Source organism: Pelophylax lessonae (assembly GCF_965119305.1).
Source record: "Pelophylax lessonae genome assembly, chromosome: 3".
Lineage (NCBI taxonomy): Eukaryota > Metazoa > Chordata > Amphibia > Anura > Ranidae > Pelophylax > Pelophylax lessonae.
In genome coordinates, this window is record NC_138770.1 from 531529148 (window position 1) to 531550324 (window position 21177).

The 21177-nt window shown below is 45.4% G+C and overlaps 1 protein-coding gene across 1 annotated transcript in view; it reads left to right on the forward strand.

Moving 5' to 3' along the window:
* AHCTF1 (AT-hook containing transcription factor 1) overlaps positions 1 to 21177 on the forward strand; it is a 310501-nt gene that overhangs the window by 132343 nt on the left and 156981 nt on the right. Inside the window, exons 18-20 of the mRNA XM_082252084.1 lie at positions 6047 to 6167; positions 6256 to 6312; positions 15206 to 15352. Coding sequence (XP_082108210.1) covers positions 6047 to 6167; positions 6256 to 6312; positions 15206 to 15352 — 325 coding nt within the window. The remainder of the gene's footprint in view (positions 1 to 6046; positions 6168 to 6255; positions 6313 to 15205; positions 15353 to 21177) is intronic.

A 21177-nucleotide genomic window follows, 5' to 3' on the forward strand; every position in this document is an offset into this window, starting at 1 on the left:
CTTGCATCATTCACCAGGGGGGCACCAAGAGTGTCTTGGCGGCCAGGGAGGTGGCCGAGATTTTGGCCTGGGGGGAAGAGTTTGTTCCAGCCCTCTCTGCTGTGCACATCCCAGGTGTGGAAAACTGGCAAGTGGATTACCCGAGTCGTCCGGTGTTGGATCAAGGGGAGTGGTCCCTACACCCGGAGGGGTTTCATCTCCTATGTGTCCGGTGGGGAACACCCTAGGTTGATCTGTTTGCTTCTGGTCTCAACAAGAAGGTGCAGAGGTTCATAGCCAGGTCTCGAGATCCTCTGGCCGTTGCCACAGACACACTGGTGGCTCGTTGGGGTCGGTATCGGATGATTTATGCCTTTCCTCCGCTGAAACTCCTGCCAAAGCTTCTATGCAAGGTAGAGCTGGAAGGGATTCTGGTGGCTCCAGACTGGCCTCGTCTGTCTTGGTACGTAGACCTAGTAAGGTTGGTTGCCGATGCTCCTTGGAGACTTCCTCTTAAGGAAGATCTGCTGTCTCAAGGTCTGATCTTCCATCCTGCTTTACAGTCGCTGGATTTAAAGGCATGGCTGTTGAAAGCCAGGTGTTGAGGGATACAGGGTCTTTCTGACTTTGTGATTCCTACGCTATTGAAGGTTAGGAAGTCGACTTCCAGGAAGATATATCGTATGTGGAAAATCGTACATTTCATGGTGTGAATCACTGAAGGTGCTCCCTCATTTGTTTTCAGTAGCTAGGGTTTTGGCCTTTTTTGCAGAAAGGGGTTTAACAGCCATTGGCTTTGGGCACTATCAAAGGCCAAGTATCGGCTTTGGCTAAACATTTTCAATGCCCATTAGCTACGCCTGCCTTGATTCATACCTTCATTCAGGGAGTGCGCCACATGGCTCCTCCGACGGTCCCTGTGGGATCTAAATTTGGTATTATCGGTACTTCAAAAAGCCTGCTTTTTGAGATCATTCAGGAGATTCCTCTGCCTTCGTTGTCTCAGAAGGTTGCCTTTTTGGTGGCTACCACTTCTGCCTACACAGTATCTGAATTGGCAGCATTGTCATGCTGCTCACCTAATTTGGTGGTCCACAGAGATAGTTTTACTCCGACCCAATAAGTCTTTTCTTCCTTTGGTGGTTTCTGATTTTCATTTGAATGAAGATTCTACCCCAAGCATCCCAAGGAAATTGCCCTGCATTCTTTGGATGTGGTTAGGGCGATCAGGGTTTACCTGGGGGCCACTGAGTCTTTTAGAAAATCGGATGTTTTTTTGTCCTTACCGAGAGACCTCCTTAAGGATTGGCTGCGTCTGCTGCGACCATTTCCAGATGGATCAGGCAGACGGTGGTTCAGGCTTTTTCACTGAAGGGTCTGGTTCCTCCTTAGTGAAGGTGCATTCTATTAGAGCGCTGTGTGCCTCTTGGGCTTTTTGCCATCAGGTGTCAGTGATGCAAGTTTGCAAGGTGGCAACTTGGTCGTCTGTGCATACGTTCACAAATTTCTACAAAATTAATGTGTTGGCATCTTCGGATGCCTCCTTTTGGCTGCAAGGTTTTGCAGGCTGCTGTTTAAAGAGAATTTTTGTTTTCTTTGAGGATGTGTGTTTTTCTAGGTGAGTTCCAGTTGTTCCTGGTTGGCTAAGTTTAGCCTTTGGGGGAGTTAGGTTCTTTACGTTGTCTGACCACCCCTCATGTAAATACTGCTTTGGGACATCCCAATGGTCTAAGAAGATATGGAGCTGCATCTGTCGATGAATGATAGAGAACATCAACAGATGCAGCTCTTCGACAGACGCAGCTCCATATCATCTTAGACCATTGGGTTATGCTCCTCTGATCAGGAATGGGATACTAGGCAGGAAAAAGCTTTACCACGCCTATGGGGGCTATCCCTACAGGCATAACCCCCCACACTCTGCTACAGCCTCTAGTTTCGTTGCAAGCAGTGTTTAGAAGACAAAAAACCCCATTCACTCAGAAGCAAAGGGGCGGTTGCTACGTCTGTCGAACTTCAGAGAAAAGGATTTTACGGTAAGTACAAAAATCTAGTTATTCGCAAGACAATGGAAAGTACTGCAGTATAAAAGTGTTCATGATATAAACCATATAAACACCCCACAGGGATCATTGCACATGTATGATAGACTAGTGCTAGTCAAGAGGATGGACCAGTACAGGACAGGAACACATCTATAACAGAGTGTACCAGACAACATCTATTGCTGGGCTCGAGAGGAAAGTGGACACATTGCAACCTAAAACCGGCAATAGTTACATGTCTATATACATGTTACATGTATATATGTGTGTGTGTGTATATGTGTGTATATATATATATATATATATATATATATATATATATATATAGAAATAGAATACTGGTTATGTAATATATTTTTTGTGTGTGTGTAAAAAAAAAAAAAAAATAAATATATATATATATATATATATATATATATATATATATATATATATATATATAATATATGCAATATAATAAGTCGCGCTAAGTGAAGAAAAACAAATAAATGTCCAACTATTAAAAGTCCCAAATTAAACGTAGATTGTGACTAATAGTGTTTGAGAATCTTGAACAGCCTCCAAAGATCCCATAGGAATTGTGCTTACCGGAACGGCAATCTTAAATTGCAAGATTCATATGATGAGGTAAGTTCACATGCCAAGGTAATCCAATGGAGTTCTTGCGCCGGATACTCAATGTAGATGTTCGTATATCACATAGAGGAAAGAAAACATTCCATAGCGTGATACCATACAAAATTCGTCAAAGTGTATAAGCCACTTATAGTGTGAATATCCTTCACCAATTGTGCAACCGCTTACCAAAGGATAAGCATAATATGTGTGTTTGATTCCCAGTGATAAAGGAAGAAAAGACCGCCACCAAACGTAGAGCCTCTTACCAGATAATCAGCAAAACGTATATTCATTCAAAAATAGAGGGGTGAAACCACCACCAAACGTAAGGCCTCTTACCAAATTGAAATGTAAAGTCAGCAGAATATTAGGTCCACATGCACCAGATATCAGCAAGCCACCCAAGGACGTTTAAAGCCTCTTACCAGACCACAAAGAATATTGCACGATGTAAAACTTGATGTAATCCCCCAGCGTGTAGACAGATATTCTCAAGGACCCAATGGCATCAAAGCAAACCATAAATGTGTTGCGCGATGTAAACACTCGATGTGCACATGTGGCCTCAAGGACCCACTAGTGCCGAAGGCTGAGCCGCTGTAGTTCTCACGGTATATCGGCAGACCAGCCCTCAGAAGACAAAAACTGGCAGGACTGCAGAGAGAGGGAGAGAAGGAGATTATATTGCATATTTTAGGGGTGTGGTCACACTTGAAGTCGCAGCTCACCACTTTTTGTCACCTTTAGCGCGGTTATAACCTTGTTTTTTATATATATTTATATATATATATATACTCGCACACTAGTGGCGGCGATCGACGACTTGAAAGGCTGCAATAGTGCCGGACAATTTCACACTAACTGCCACTGACAACACCATTTACATGAATAAAGTGATCAGTGATAATACTATACGCTTTCACTGTACTAATGGCACTGGCTGGGAAGGGGTTAACATCTGCTTGATCAAGTGGTCAAATGTGTGCCTAACTGTGTAACGTGTGCTGCTTTCACCAACTGATCTTTTAAGTTTCTCATCCCTGCTTTGCATATACTGGATATGCTTGGTGTCCAGTCCATCCCTATACCTTTTTGAGGGGTGAGCTCCTTCCAGGCGTACCTGCCCTTAATCTGTCCATTTATTGTATATGTGCTCCAACTTTGGGGACACTCAAAATTTTAGTTAGGACTGCTGTACACTGGGTGCTGTGACATGGCTGCTGCAGCTTACGCATATATTTGCCAATGTGTGCAATCTAAACCCCTTGTTTTTATCTTGAACTGTTAGATTGGGTCAAATCAGTTTGTTGCAGGCTACCTGGTAAGTGAGCTGGGAATTTATTTTTTTTAACATGCGTTGTCCTTCTATGTGCTCCTTGCTGCAAAGGGTAGTTAGAAGTTGGGATGGTTGCCATTTGTTTGAGTCGGTTTCTTCTTTCCCTACTCCTGAAGTAGACTTGCCTAGGCTTTACAAGTCTGGTCCTTCAGTCAACCAGAACATCTGGGGTAAGAAGCTTTCAGACCTCAGGTCAACCCCAGTGCACGCACTTTCAGACCACAGATCAGCCCCAGACACTCAGGCTAGATACAAGGGTGCACCAACCTAGCGCATTGTCCTCCATAAACTGCTTTATTAAATACAGAAATAAAAATACTCACAATCAAGTTCTTGGTAAGTGCATATCACAATACTGAGTTGCCGTCAGCATCAGAAACTGAAGATGAACCGTCCTTCTGTTTGTGATGCTGATGGCAACTCAGTATTGTGCTATGCACTTACCAAGAACTCGTTTGGTAGTATTTTTATTTCTGTATTTAATAAAACCTTTTATGGAGGATAATGCACTAGGCCGGTGCACCCTTGTTTGTTTTTTTGCTTGCAGTGATATCAGATCACCCCCCACCCCCGTCTTGAAGGGGCTGTAAGGCTAAAGCATTTAGGAGAAGCCAAGTGTACAGTCGCTGGTAGCCGCATGTATAAGGCTGAAGCTGGTCAGAAGGTCCCTTCCCTGAGTAGAGTAATATAATTATCTAGTAGAGGCTAGATACTTGTAGGAAACCACCATCTGCCTGTCCCCTCTGGATTATTGCTATGCTCCACCAACCCCCTCTCTCGCAGCAAAAACACGTCTCTAACTCTTGCTCGGTTGCTCCTGTACTTCCAACGTTGCTAGTTCCAGCTACTTCTGCTTGCCATATTGACACAGCAGTTTGCTTGAACAGTCATGAGGTCCAGTGCTTAGCCAGAGCCACCAGCTAAAAGGTTCTGCTTTGCTACCAGGAGACAGTAGAAGTGTTCTTGGTGCACTATTGGTGGCAGCCAGATGCAATGCGCCACTGAAAAAGAATTCTGTGCGAGCCTTGGCTTGTGTTTGGGGGGGTCCTTACCCCCCTGTTCTATCTCCTGTGCCAGTTTAGGCTACATTCACACCTGAGCGTAGCGTTTCCGCACGATTTTTACTGCGATTTTTCCTGCTATTTACAGGCATTTTTTGATTGAATAGATTCCAATGGAAAACGCCTGTAATCTGCCCAAAAAGAAGCTAATGTACTTTTTTGAGCGTTGGGCGTTTTGCTTACAGCGTCAAAATGCTCAGATGTGAACAGGGGCCATTGAAATGAATAGGATTTGTCTTGTTGGGCGTATTGAGAGCTGATCCTAGAGCAGAAAAACTCCCCAAAACACCTAGATGTGAACGGAGCCTGAGTCTCATGAGCTGTATCCTAACCAGGCTGCTGTTCTTTCCCTCGTTTACTTCTTTGCGGACCTGTAGGTCCTCTAAGTTTTGCACTCCATCCATCAGATTTACCCATCCGTCTCTAACCCCTTATGTACCACTGTGTCTTTCAGCTGCAATTCGGCAGCCCTTTATTTACCGCTCACAAGCGGGACTGGATAAAAAACCATCAGGCAGGCGATCATTAGATTGCTCAGTATAGAGACATTGTGCCAAGCTGATCCAAAAGGCTGGGTACCATTTGATTGCTGCCATTGGTAATCACATAGTACGTTTTACAGTATTTTTATTTTTACAGAAGTTATAGAGAAACAGAAAATAAAAAAAAAATATTCCTTTATAGTAGAAAAATTAAAAACCCAGGGGTTATTAAATAACATCAAAAGAGCTTAGTCACAAACTCATTTGGGTATAGTGTTGCCTAACAAAGTAATTGTCAACTATTGCAATGCTGACAGTTAACTGAAAATGGCCTGGTAATGAAGGGGTAATACAGACTGGTACTCAATTAGTTAACTTTCAGAAAATGTATGCTAAGAGCTCTTAAGTTAAATTGTAATTCCAAAAAGTTTTTTTAAGCATGCTTGGAATTAAACTGTTAATGTATTTACTGAACATATTTTAAATTGGGGAACTCCTTTTTTTTTTTTCTCTCTCTCTCTGTAGAGGCAAATGGAACATCAGTTCTTTGATGATCGATGGAATGGTTTGTCAGCTTGGGGAAAAAGCTGAGCAGTTGTGGAAGAGAGATGGAGGCACAGGCAAATATCCACCTGCTACTTTGCATGTATGTAATACTTTTTTTTTTTTTTTTGTCATTCATTTTGACTGGGGATATTTTGGTTGCTTAACACATTTCATTACTTTTTTTTCAGGCACTTTTGGATCTATATCTCCTAGAAAATGCAGATGAAATAAGCAAGCATGCTATTGTATCCTTTCTACATTGGCTGTTATTTCATTCAGTCTTCAGATTTAAGAAACTAAAGCAGGGCTACCTCACTAGTTATAGCTTGACTACATTAAGTCCTGCCTATCCTCACGGTGCCTAGTATGCGTTTGCCTTTTATCACCTTTTCCTGAGAGTTTTGCTTCAGACAGCACTCAGCAAGTACAAAAATCTTACTCTCTCCATTGTCTAGTTTTTTGTTTTTATTTTCTACCATGTGGTTAAGTGCTTTTTTTTTTTTTAAATTTTTTTTTAAATTTTTTTTTTAACTTGCAAAAAATGTCAATTTTGCTAGCCTTCTCATTTTGTGGTGTTTTTTTTTTTTTTTTCATGATTCCAGTCAAGATTTCCTGCTACACTACTACTATCCTTATTTTCCCACCACCACTGGTTTCACTTTAGTAAGGGTTGAGTCTGAATAAACTCTGCCCAGTTAACAAGCAGATGCAGTCTTGGAGTCTTTGGAGCACATTCCCCCACCTGATCCCCCTCTCTGAGGCTGTGGAGTCCTCCGGGACCCACCCATCCATCCCTGCACTGATGGCGGTCCTGGAGTCCTTTGTGTCCCGGGTGGAGATGGCTTTCAGGTGACTGGCTAGCAAAAAGCACCCCCCAGATCCTGAATCCGATTCAGCCTCCGCAAATGTTGGTCACCCTGCTGGGTCTGCAACCATGCGCCCTAAATACCCATAGTGAGAATGATTCCTCCACATCTGCAACCGAGCACGAAAAGGCGCTGGTGGGCGCACTGCTTGTATTTGTGCGTGCGACTAAAGATGGACGCAACTGCGACAGGGGCGCAGGTTCCCTTTGGCACTCACAAACCACCCAGAGCGACAAAGGTGTTCCCCACCTATTTTGACAGAATTGTCACGAAAGAGTGGGAACGACCGAAGCGTCCCCTTGAGGTCCCTAAGTGGTTTACTAGGCAATACCCCTATGAAGAGTCCCTTTTTAAGAAGTGGTCTGTTCCACCGGTGGTGGACCCTCCGGTTTCCAGGTTAAACAAAGCACCATGATTAGATTGAAGTCTCTGGCCTTTAAGGACCCGGCTCACAAAAAAGGCAGAGGCTGTGACCCGCAATATGTTTATCCTGGCTGGCTTGGCATTGAGGCTGGTGTTCACCATTGCCCTGGTGTAGCAAGCTCAGACTGAGTGGTCTTAGCCTTTATGCTGTGACCTGGAGGGAGAACAGCTACCCCCTGCCTTCGCTGAGCTGGCAGACCAGCTTGACCAGTTTATCTGTGACGCATCTTTGGATGCGGCACGGCTCTGTTTCGGCGGTGATCCTTCGGCGTGTCTTTTGGTCTGTGGACCAGACTTCTAAAAATAAAAAAAAATAAAGCCCTGGCTGTTCCTTTTTAAGGAGATCGCCTGTTTGGAACTACCCTGGATGACATTAAGGGTCTCACAGGGGGGAAGAGTACCTTTCTTCCACAGGCCACTAAAGTCAAGGACCCTCGTCGCAGATGTGGGCCCTCCTTTTCCACTCATAAGCTGTTTTTTCGTCCCTCTGGATCGACTGACAAGGGATCGAAAACTTTTGGGGCCTCCTCTGATGGATCCAAGCGAACTTGGTCTGGCCCTCACCCGTACCTGGGGTGGGGTGGGGGGCATCTTCGCTGGTTCCTGGACAAGTGGGTCCACGAAGTCATGTACGTTCCTGATACAAAACTGAGTTTCATGCTCGCCCTCTGGAAAGTTTCTTTCCTTACAACGTGCGACTGTCCCCAGTCCGCTTACAGGCTCTTTGGGGCAGTGCAGGATCTTTTGCTTCAAGGGGTGAATGTCCCGGTTCTGATTGCGGAACGTTTTCAGGTGTTTTGCTCAAACCTGCTTACAGTCCCCAGGAAGGAGGGCAAGGTGCGTCTAATCCTGGACCTCAAGGTACTGAACTGCTTTGTGCGGGTGCAGAAATTCAGGAGGGAGTCCATTTGCACAGTGGTGGCTTCCCTGCATTAGGGGGATTTTCTTGCCTCCATAGACATCAAAGATGCCTACCTTCACATTCCAATATGTGTTGGTCACCAATGCTTCCTTCATTTTGCAGTGGGAAAGGAACATTATCAGTTTGTGGTGTTACCCTTTGGTCTTGCCTCTGCTTCCTTGCCTCTGCTTCCCCGATCTTCACTAAAGTGTTGGCCCTGGCACTAGCATTGTTACGCCAGTAGGGGGATCACGGTCCTGGGCTATTTAGGTGATCTCCTTCTGCGAGCAAAGTCTTCTGCTTCGCTGGCGGAAAACCTGAAGATATCATACGACCTCTGAAGGATTTCAGCTGGATTCTGAATCTTCGGAAGTCAGCCTTGGTCCCTTATGCAAACCTAGACTATCTGGGACTGATTCTGGACTTGGCCTTGGCCAGAGTATTTTTTTCCTCCGGACAAACTTCACACTGCAGGTTGCAGTTTTTCTCCTGCTGACCAGCAGTTGGTTGTCCTAATCCGGGGGCTAGGCCTGATGGTGTCAACCTTAGAGGCGGTCCAGTTTGCGTGGTTCCGTATGAGGTCCCTGCGATGGGAGATTCTCTTCACATGAGACAACCAAATCCAGCTGAGCCGGGGTACGAGCGTGTCCCTGATATGGTGACCTCGTTCCCCTGCGCTCCGGTTGGGCAAATCCTTCCAACCCTTGTATTTGACACTGGTCACCATGGATGCCAGCATGTGTGGGTGGGGAGGCGTCCTCAGCAGAAGTTCTGCTCAGGGGGTCTGGACCCTGGAAGAATCCAGACTACCGATCAATGTCCTGGAATTAAGAGCAATCAGGCTGTGCCTCGAACATTGGATGGATTGTTTACAAGGCTGTCCAGTGTGCATTTAATCAGACTATGCCACAGGCATGGATTATGTCAATCACGAAGGGGGCACAAGAAGTGTCCTGGCGGCTCTGGAGGTAGCCGGCATTCTAAGGTGGGCAGACTGGAGTGGAAAACTGGCAGGCGGATTACCTAAGTTGGCAGGCGTTAGACCAGGGGGAATGCTCTCTTCATCCGGATGTGCTTCATCAGTTGTCTCCGGTGGGGCACCCCCGAGGTGGATCCTGTTGGCGTCTTGGTTCAACAGAATGGTAGAGAGATTCCTGGTTAGGTCACGGCAGATGCCACCCATGTCCTGGTGGCCCCGTGGGGTCAGTATCGTCGGATTCCCTCCTCTCAAGCGTCTGCTAAGACTTCTACGCAGGATCGAGGCAGAAGGGAATCCTGTAATTTTTGTGGCCCTGGACTGGCCTTGCCAGGCCTTGTTTGCCAACCTGGTGTGGCTGGTTGCCGACCTTTCCTTGGCAGCTTCCTCTCCGGGAGGATCTGCTGTCCCAAGGTCCAATCTTCATCCTGCTTCATAGTCGCTTTCTTTGACTGTTTGGCTGTTGAAAGCCAGGTGCTAAAGGATAGATTATCTGAATCAGTTATTCCTACGCTGTTAAAAGCTAGGAAATCTACTTCTGGGGAGATCTACCATCGTATGTGGAAGACGTACATTGCGTGGTGGGATTCCCTTGGGGTTCCTCATTGCTCCTTTTTCCTTCAAGGGGCAGGGGGGGGTTTGAACAGAAGTTGGCATTGAGTACTATCAAGGGCCAGGTGTCGGCCTTGGCGGTCTTTCAACGACCCTTAGCTACTCACTCTTTGGGTACATTTCATCAGGGTCTTTGGCACTTGGTCCCTCCAGTGCAGTCTCCAATGTTGCCTTGGGACCTAAATTGAATACTTTCGGTTCTCTAGCAGTCTCCCTTTGAGAATCTTTGATGGATTCCCCTGCTTGCGTTTTTCTCTTTTTTTTTTTTTTTGTGGCAATCGCCTCACCTCTGCGGGCAGGGTGTTGGAACTGGCGGCATTGTCCTGTCCACCTTACCTGGTGATCCACAGAAATAAGGTGGTTCATTGCCTCTGTCCATCGTTCCTTCCTAAGGTGGTCTCTTATTTTCATTTGAATGCAAACGTGGTGTTTCCTTCCTTCTGTCCCAAAGGACTTCCTAAGGAATTTGCCTTGGATGTGGTTTGGGCAATTGGGGTGCATCTGGAAACTACGGAGTGTTTTAGGAAGTCAGACTCACTATTTGTGCTCACAGATGGGCCTCGGAAAGGGTTGTCTGCTTCCTCTGCGACCATTTCCAGATGGATCAGACAGACTGTAATTCGGAACAAAGAGAAAAAGAGGGGAATGGTGCGGTCTACTAAAAAGATGAGGTAGCTAATCCATTAAATGAAAATATGCAAAGAAATGTGTAGTAACTGATGGTAACACTATGTTGTGGGTAACTAGAGTGTCTCACATATGGCTGAGACAAATAAATAAGAGCAATAGGCTAAAAGTGACTAATACAATAATAGAATCAGTTAAGTGGCAATTAATAAATAAATGCACAATATGAAAAAAAAAGTACAAAAAAGTGCCACGTGCTGTAAAATAATAATGGTGCAAAACATATCAATGAATAAAAGGTGCAAATAATGGAAAAATTAATATACAACACCTTAAAGTGCTGAGTGACAAAAAATGCGTGGTAACAGGAGGAATAAATGAAATATCAATAAAGTGACAATGCGTACACATATCAGATAAAGTGACAAAGTGCAATCTGACGAAAGAAAATAAACGGAAAAATATAAAACCAATAAAGTGACGCTGTGCACACTGAAATATCAGGTAAAATTATGATGTCAGCTGATGAAAATGGCTGGCAAGAAAATAATTTAGCCAATAAATTGACACTGCACATATAAATATCAAATAAGGTGACAATGTGTCAGCTGACGGGAACAGATCATAAATAGTGTAAACATATAATATATCTTATGCGTCAATACCAGTGATGACCCTGTGGTGGGTAAAGTGGTGAGGTGCCCCTAAGGTAAGTAGCAAACTCCACAAGAGATACCCACCCCTCACAGGGCTATAGAGCGCGCGCGTGTGTGTGTGTGTGTGTGTGTGTGTATATATATATATATATATATATATATATATATATATATATATATATATATATATATATATATATATATATATATATATATATATATATATATATATATAATTAAAACGATCCCTCTGGTGAATCCTGGTTCCCTCAAAAGATCCTGGTGGGCCGGGAGATCCCTGTAGGTCGCCAGGGTACTTGGAGGGGGTTCCTATAAAAGGTTCCCAGGGATCCTGTAGGGGTTTGCACTTGGTGGGTAGAGTTCTACCTCCGGTGCTCCAGGGTATCAGCGGGACATGATTTTAGATGGAAGAGCCATGTGGAGTAAGGAGAGGGCACATAGTGTGCCCTCTCCTAAAGGTATCCTTTATTCCAAAATACAAGTAAAATGGGTACTCCCAATCTCAATCAAAATAGAGCAGTGTATTGAGTCTCTGGAACGCAATCAATGCGCTCCAACTGATAACCGGAAGTGATGTGACGGCCCCGTACGCGTTTTGTCAGCCAACGTCTTACCACACATTTTTTGTCACTCAGCACTTTAAGGTGTTGTATATTATTTTTTCCATTATTTGCACCTTTTATTTATTGAAATATTTTGCACCATTATTATTTTACAGAACGTGGCACTTTTTTGTACTTTTTTTTTTTTTTTTTTCTCATTGTGCATTTATTTATTGTCACTTACCTGATTCTATTATTGTATTAGTCACTTTTAGCCTATTGCTCTAATTTATTTGTCTCAGCCACTTGTGAGACACTCTAGTTACCCACGACATATCGTGTTACCATCAGTTACTACACATTTCTTTGCTACACATTTCTTTGCATATTTTCATTCATTGGATTAGCTACCTCATATTTTTAGTAAACAGCGCCATTCCCCTCTTTTTCTCTTTGTTCATTCTCATATAGCCCCTTGGTTATAGTTGAGGGAGGCTCCAGCCTACTATTTCACCCTTTCCTTAGCGCGGTGTATATCCTTTTCAGACGGTAATTCGGGCCTATTCCATCAAATGTCAAGTTCCTCCTTTCCCTGTCAAGGTACACTATTCGGGCGCTCAGTGCCTCCTGGGTTTTCAAGCGTCAGTGATGCAGGTTTGCAAGGTGGCCACCTGGTCGTCGGTGCATACTTTTACTAAGTTCTGTAAAGTGGGTGTGTTGTCATCTGCGAATGCTTTTGGCTGCAAGTTTTTGCAGGCTGTTTAAGAGGACCTGATCCTCTTTGAGGGTGCATGGTTTTTTCAGTCGGGCTCCAGTTGTTTGGTTGCGCTCCTGTTGCCTGGTTGGCTAATGTTTAGCCTTGGGAATTTTTTTTGTTCCCATCCCTCATGTTTAACACTGCTTTGGGACGTCCCAATGGTTATGAATATCAGTCTTTATTTTCCAGTTTGATTCAACTGGTTTGGCTCTGTCCTGTGTTGGTGGTAACCCTGCGTTGTCAAACCATATTGGGATATGTAGAATCCTCTGAGGATCCCTGCACCACAGGGAAAGGCTTTCCTTTTTTGAGCAGCTGGAGCAAATCGAGCCTTGTGCTGTAGTTGTCATGGCTCTCTGGCTATGCGCATGTGATGCTTGGGATTTTCAAAGAATCATCTTCTTGGGAATGCTCTTTACAATATCATTAGCAATGCCTCAGGGCTGGAGTGTGCAAAAGCTTTAATGCAGAAGGTATGTGAAAGGGGTAGTGGAATCCCACCCTTATCATAATCGTACAGTACAGACAGTCTTTATGGACCCTGGTTTTTAGGCTCATCCCTTCAGGTGATTGGACACTGGCTAGCTTTTGAGAATATGCTCACTGGACACCTCCCCTGTAACCTTTAATCTTTAGAGGTAGAGGACTGCTTCCTCGCCTGAAAAATTTTGATTTATTGATGAATCCAAAAACCCATAATAGACAGAATTGTCAGACGGGAGACAAGGCATAGTTGACTCGTTTCATGAAATCAAATTTGCTTAATCATAACCAGTTACTACCTGTTTCTACCCCCCCATACACTGACCACAGTGTATAATGGCTGCTGAGCCCCGACACCGTGGTCAGTGTATGTGTCTGTCATCTGCAGACCTGCTCTGTTTCCCTCTGGCCCCCCCTTGTCTGTCAGCTCTCACTGGCACCACTCCCAGCTGCTAAAAAACTTATATTTACCTCACCCCCCCCCCCCCCCCCTTTCAGAATACAATCTGTATCCTTGTGCTTTAAAAAAAAAAAAAAAGTCGATTTCTACCTGTTTTCACAGCGGTGCTCACGTGACTCCCGTCTCTCTCTCTCCTCCTTTCCTCCCCAGCTGACGTCAGAAGGTTTTGTCTCCGCCCCCTTGGAGATGTCAAACAGGGAGAGAAGAGAGTCAGGAGTCGAGCACCAATGGGCGCTGTGAAAACATCTAGAAATCTGTTTTTTTTTTTTTTTTTGTTTTTAAGCACAAGGCACTAGGAAACAGTTGGTAATCTAACAGAAGGGATTAGGTAAACCTAGCATATTGGCTTTACACACTAGTTAGTTGATTATTTGTCATTCTTTTATCTTCACATTCTTCAATTCCTCTACGTAAACTTCAGGACTCCACGATTTGGGGATGGACTTAAATGTTTTGGGCAAGTAAGACAGGGTAACTGTATGTTTCTGACCGAGGCTATGTTTGACTTGTATTTCTTCAAACAACTGAATGACCCAAGCGCTCACTCCAGTGGGAATAGGCTTGCCGCACGCTCTCCTCAGATGGGGAACTCCAAAGACTACAAATATGGAAAAGAAAGGAGGTGCAAGCACCTAGTGCATTACCCTGGGACACCTTTAAAATGTTTAATAAAATGCCAAAAACATACTCAAACATGAAGAGCAAAAATCGCATAGAATGAGTCCGCCACTATGCGGAAAAGGACATGTCCCTATAACACGTTTCGCGAGGCACGCTCCCTTCCTCAGAGCTGGTCCATCCTTCACCAGGCCCAATTATATACTAAATGTGCTTGCACAAATCCCTCCCCCCTCCTCGGTGTACGCTGGGTGGGGCCAAATGGTATCCATGCCAGCCAACAACATAGACTAAGTTTAGTAACCATCACTATCCATCCATGCAGTGACATGCTGTCCCCTTTAAAGGTTATTATCACTGGAACCTATTGCATGATCTCTTACCAGGTGATGTATTCAGATCCCTGGTGGTTGCATGTGTGTGTTGGACTGCTTTTGGATATCCTGACTGTTTCTGAATTTCTGTGTCCCTCAATGAACAATGGAGAGCATAAGAGTTTTGTATTTCAATCTTTTTTTCCTAGAGTCATTGAGGGACACAGGTCCCAACCCTATGTAATTTTTTTATCACCCTGTCTTATAACACTTTGGCATGATGGGCAAAGCTGACAGTGGCTGGCTTAAATTTTTTTCCTTAAAGCGGAGTTCCACCCAAAAGTGGAAATTCCGCTTTAGGTGGTCCTACCCCCCTGACATGCCACATTTGGCATGTCGTTTTTTTGGGGGGTGAGCGGGTACCTAGTTTTGACAAATACCCGCTCCCACTTCCGCTCGGAGCGCCGCGGCGCCCTGAGCGGAAGTTCCCCTCTCCCCCTCCCTCCCTGCAATCTTCTGGGACATGTCAGAGGTCCCAGAAGATTGCCGGCCAATCACGGCGCGCAGCGCGACTCGCGCATGCGCAGTGGGTACCCGGCTGTGAAGCCGCAAACTGTCACAGCCAGGTGCCCACAGCAGTGATGCCGGCGCCGAGGGAGAGGATCGAGGCTTCGGGCGGCCGCATCGCTGGACCGTTGGACAGGTGAGTCAAATGGCTGGAACTCCGCTTTAAGCCAGTGTCCCAACCTACTGTAGGTGGCAGTATAACCAGACTATATTTCTGAATCTCTGTATCCCTCAAATATAATGGGTAAGTACAAAAAAAATCTTGTGTTTCACTTTTCTGATTCTGGAGTATTTCTTTAACATTCTGCAACTCAGACAATTTATTTTTTATTGGATATCATGTACTCGTTTCCAGACAAGCCTGATTCTTCCATAGAATCTTTTCCTACCGCTTTTTCTGTCCCTTGTGGACTCATAAAGCTTATTCAAGGATTTTGGCTGTTGGATCACAATGATTACCAGGTAGAGCATGGTTTGTTTTCGTTTTTATTTACTTTAAAAAAGCCTTGGTTCCTGATAAATTTTATATTTGTACCATTTATTTTTGTCTTTAGTGATGTTCATACCTGGCATGCCAAATTCTGCAGTTGATTGACTATGTTGTAGGCTCGCAGTAGTAATATAATATTCCATGTACATGGATGTGCTCAGAGATGTTAATGCATATACATGTATTAAAAGTGCATACATGAACTTTTTTAACTGGGTGATTTATTTTGCTAAAGAATTAAGTATCAAACACTTGCAGTGTTTTAAACAGTTCAATTTTTCTATCTGAATTGTACATTACAGGACACAGGCTGTATATTCATAGCCCCTGGGTTATAGGCTGCTACGTTCAGGTGATTGGAAGCTGGCAAAAGCTTTGCTAGGCACAGCCCAAAGGCGTACTACTAAAACCCCACCTCACTTAGTGAGTCCTCAGTTTTTTTTTTTCTTTTCTAGTGTCCTTAAGTGATGGACCTCTTTATGGAAAAGTTTTCTGTGCTTAACCAGTTCTGTTTTTCCCTTTTTTAATTTTGGATTCTTCAGTCAACTCTTTACTGCCTTCTACTATAAAGATAGAAGCAGTGTAACCTCTGTATTACCTTGGAAGCTGTACCTGGACCCCACACTGGGGCAGCATCTTGTTGCTTTGGGCACTTACCTGGGCACGGAGTGCAGCAAGTGTAGTTAGCAGTAGGGTGCTAAACAGGTCCAGGGGCCTAGTCCATTGCTTTGCCAACCGTGAGGAGTGAAGCCTTGACCTATACACTGCCTGGCCAAAAAAAAAAGTTGCCACATGGAATTAAGCAACTAAACTAGGCATGCAGTAACTATCCTATTGGATAGTTACTGCATGTGCCCAAAGAATGAGGTCAGCTGACTACCTGAATTTACTGAATGACCAGGTTATTTTATCAATGTTTTTTTCTTTCGTCCACCGACGGACGCAGCTGCTGATTTAAATCAGACAGATGGGTAATAAGCCCCTCCCACTAGGAGTGACCAGGTAGAGCCAAAGGCTTTGACACGCCCAGGGGGCTGGGTCCCTGGGTTATTACCCCTGGCCTCACCATTGCATCTTCAGTTTTAGCTGCCTCGTCTTAGAAGTGGCCAAACAGCTCCCTGCTTGGACCTTTTTGTCCTAGCTCTGTTTTTAAACGTCTTTAAAGGGAACCTTTTTTATTTATTTTTTGTTGCTGCTGACTCCAGTTCCTGTGGAATGCCGGCTGGGTTTCGGACTGGCTACGGTCTCCCAGTTTGTGCCAGCGAGCAGTTGCAGACCGTAGCTCCGCGCTGGGTCTCCATAGTGACTATAGTCCCACGGACGGGGACTGGCCTGCGGGTGAAATACCCCGTCGGGATCACACACCTGGCATGCCAGCGTGCCCCTTGGCCGACCACGCCCTCAATGCGGTGCAGAGGCAGTCTGTCAGGATGGACAACCAACCCTCAGCAGCGTGGTCCGGTAAGTACAGTCCCCCATCTGGTTAGCGGGCCTGGGGCGGACGTGGGCTCCTCCATAGGTGAGTAGGACCCTGGGGTACCCATACCTCCTACCACCCTTCTCTATTATGAGGGATCACCTGGGACCTTCCCCTCCTACCCTAGGCTCCGGACCCCCGGGACACTTTCAGCGGGGGGTCCCCTATGTAAGTTGCCTCAGGTGCTACACCGGGTAGTGGACGGTGGGGGGCAGGCCTCGAAGGGGGGTACATGGTTGCGCCTCATACCGCTAACTGGGGGGAGGGTTTCATCCGCCGGGGTGACCCCCGCCAAGGCCCCCAGGCCTGTTACTAGGGTAGGCCTCACGAGGCCCGAGGTCACATGCTCATCGGCGCGAAGCCGCCATTTTGCCGTGGCCTGCAGCCTGCCTGGGTATCACTGTAATGCCGGTAGCCATTTTGCTGGAGCCGGAGATAAAACAGCACAGGAGCTTCTGGCTTTTGTGGGCGGGGACATTTTCTTCTACCTTCTGTTCTCCATGCTGTTGATGGACCTTGCTGTGTTCTCCATGTGGTAACTACTCTAGAGGAGTTTAATTACCCTGGCCTTCACCTTTTCATCTTCAGAGAGGTTTCAGGCCTTTAGGGGGCTTAGGATTATCCCCCGGAGTAGCGTTGCATGCATCGCGATCGCCTCCTAAAAACGCAGTGCACGCCGGTAGGACTTGCTGGGACCTGTTGTGCATTTGTAACCTCACTTAGCCTCAGGGGCATTAATATTTTGCGATTGGTCGCAGATTGCTCCCTCTTAGGCCATTGCTCCTGTTTTCAGGAGAAGCTTCTGTTTAACCCCTTGCGGTGCGGGTTCTGGTGTTTCCCCATTTCCCTGTCTGCTCTTTACATTCTTACTGTGCAATCCTACTGTTTGGCCATATGTCTAACATGGATTCCCCAAGTTTGTCTGCGACCCCCGATGTATCGTTGGGGCCCGCTTCGAATGCTCATGATGTGACTTTGTTGTCTGCGATGCAAGAAATGTCCAGAAAAATGGACACAAGTTATTTGCGGCAGCATTTACTAATAAACGCCCTCGCCTGTCTCATCTCAGGCCTCAGATTCTGAGGCCAATATGGTCGCTGGTGACGCAGACCCCCCTTTTGGAGGATGCTTCCCCGCATTCAGACTTTTCTAACGCGGAAGAGGATGTTTCCACACCCACCTTGGCACAGGAAAAGGCGCTGGTAGATGCTTTGATGTCAGTGAGGGACACCCTAAAAATCACGGATGCGATTTTGAACTTGCAAGGAGTCTCGGTTTCCATTGGATCCCTCAGGGCAAAGAAATCTGCCAAGGTTTTCCCTTGTCCTGAAGTCTTGTCCACCTTAGTGGAGGAACAATGGCGGCAACCTAATCGCACGCTTGCAATTCCCAAACGTTTGGCTAGACTACCCGTTTTAGGAAGAGATCTTATGCAAATTGGCGGTCCCCCCCCTCAGGTGGATCCCCATATATGCAGTATTCACAAGGCCATGGTTTTACCGGTGGCAGAATCCTCATCTCTCCCTGATCCAGTTGACAGACATATTGAGGTATAATCCCGACACCTGTATACGGTAGTGGGATCTATTCTCAGGCCTGCCCTGTCTACCATTCTAGTCTCTCAGACTATGTTTGAATGAGTAAAGGCTCTGAGAGAGGCATTGACTGTAACCCCGTTACCGTCATCTGCCCTGGAACTCGCTGACCAATTTCGCAGACTCTGCCATTTGTATACGGCGCTAACCTGAATGTTCTTCCGCTCATGGCCAGAGCGTCAGTGGTAAGTGTGCTCCTCAAACGTGCGATCTGGCTAAAGTCCTGTTTGGCCGAAAATAAACTTTTGGCAGATCTTCCCTTTCAGGGTGATCGCCTTTTTGGTTCCTCCTTGGATGACTTTATCAAGACGGTCACTAGGGGAAAGAGCACACTCCTTCCTCACTCAACTAAGGGTTAAGTCTCCCTCGCGCAAGCGAGGTCCTTCCTTTACAGCCCAGAAGCGTCTGTTTCGTGCGACTGTGTTGCAGAAAACCAAACGGGCTTTGGGTGGAAAAGGTCCCGGGAAACGGTGGGCTGGTAAGCTGAAATCCTCTGCTCCCAGCACCTCCAAGCAGACCCCTTCTGCCTGAAGGGGCGCCCCCACCCACTTCAGGGGTGGGGGGGGGGGGGCATCTCAGTTTCTTCCCGGATCCTTGGACCTCACTGTTGCACGACAGTTGGGTCCAAGGGCTAATTCACTCTTGGGTACAAGATAGCTGTCCGCCAGACAGATTTTTTTCCCTCCAATCTTCAGCTGTCCCCAGACAGCCTTGCGGGGCTGCAGGAAGCGATTCGGGATATGCTGTCACAAGGCGTGATTGTACCAGTTCCTCATCAGGAACGCTTTTGAGAGTTCTTTTCTAACCTGTTTACCGTTCCACAGAAGGAGGGCAAATTGCGTCCCATCTTGGACCTCAAATCTCTTAACCGCTTTGTGGGCGCACAGAAATTTCGCATGGGAGTCACTGTGGTCAGTGGTGGGCTCCCAATCAGGATTTGTAAGCACATCAGGAAGGACACTATAGGCTTTACGGGCATGTCTTCGAATTATTGGTGGCTGAGGGACACTACTTGTACTTGAACTGCATTTATGGGACTCGCCATGTCACCAAGTGTTACTGCAGTCCATGTTTGACTATGACCAGGATGTACTAGGCCGCTGGTGCTTGTCAGTTCACCAGAAGGTTGAGCGGCACCAGTACGGACACTGCTGCAAATGAGAACCCTGCGATTGTTGTACTTCTGCAATAGAACGGGGTCGGGTACGCCTGACCTTAGCAGTGACCACTATTCTGTCAGAGCCATCTGTCAGGGTGCTGCTGCCGTCTACAGGTTTGAATACTGAGCCCAATTCTAACAGGCTTTCCCATCGCTCTCATCGGTCATACTCAGCATCACTAGTATACCTCTGTTTGGACATTTTGGCCATTCAATTTATAGGTACCTAGACTCACAGGTTAAAAAAAAGTACCTAGTTGTCAAGGACTGTTTGAACCGCTACCAAAAAATGTAACTGCTAGTGCTAGCAGAGATCAGGCCTGACTCGAACGCTGCAGTTTAGTTTGATGTGTATCGGAAGTGACAGTAATCTGCTGATACTGCACTTGGGGGATGGGCGGAGGGGCTAAATGCAGGTGTAGGCATGTGTCTGGGCTGATCCTCCGAACGCTGCTTTTTTAGGAACACTATAGTAAACTATTGGACAGTAGTATTGTTCTAATCAGATCAAAGATATTGATCTGTTCAGACACGGTATACTAGTAATGGAGATGTTTAGTGTGTGTGTGTCACTGACAATCAAAGGGTTTAAATTTATTACTAAATATGCAAGCGGGCAATCTGACACTATCCTGTATTGGCGCTAACTGATGTCACCTGTGACACTAATACAGTGATCAGAAAAAAGATCTGTACACTATAATAGTGACACTGTGACAGGACAATAAAGGGGTTAACTGGGGGTGATCAGGGGGTTAAATCTTATTAGGTTTAAGGTACCCGCCATATGGGGGGTGATCAGGGGTTTAAATGTGCCTGTGTACTGTGGTCAGTGTAGTGCTTGTGTGTACAGTACTCTCTTGATCTCTTCTCTCACTTTAGAACCGAAAAGGGCTCCAGGAGAGAAGCTTGCATAATTTTCTGTGCCTTTGTTTACATTAGACAGGCACAGGGCATTCTGCAATTGGTTAGAACCAATAACCAGGTCCAGGCCAAAAACCATTGGCTTGAACCTGATTGGTTCTGAACTGAATCCACACATTAAGGGGTGGACGGGCGCGCGCCCCCTACCCCTGCTCGCGACCGATGTACAGTTACAAGACAATGAATATAATCCTGCGCAAAGTGTGCAAATTGATAAGTAAATGGAAATATAAATGGTGGTTCTGCTGCCCACCCCATTACTTGCCTGAAAAGAGAAGTATGAATATTTTGGGAATAACTAATGGGATTTGGCACTGCTAGATACCATATGCATGGAAAAATATAGTCACTAGATATGTGTATGTTAATTGATTCTGATGTCTAATGGCATATCTTCTTCACATCTTACTATGTCCATATAGAGATAGATAGATAGATAGATAGATAGATAGATAGATAGATAGATAGATAGATAGATAGATAGATAGATAGATAGATAGATAGATAGATAGATAGATATATAGATAGATAGATAGATATATATATATATATATATATATATATATATATATATATATATATATATATATATATATATATATATATATATATATATATATATATTATATATATATATATATA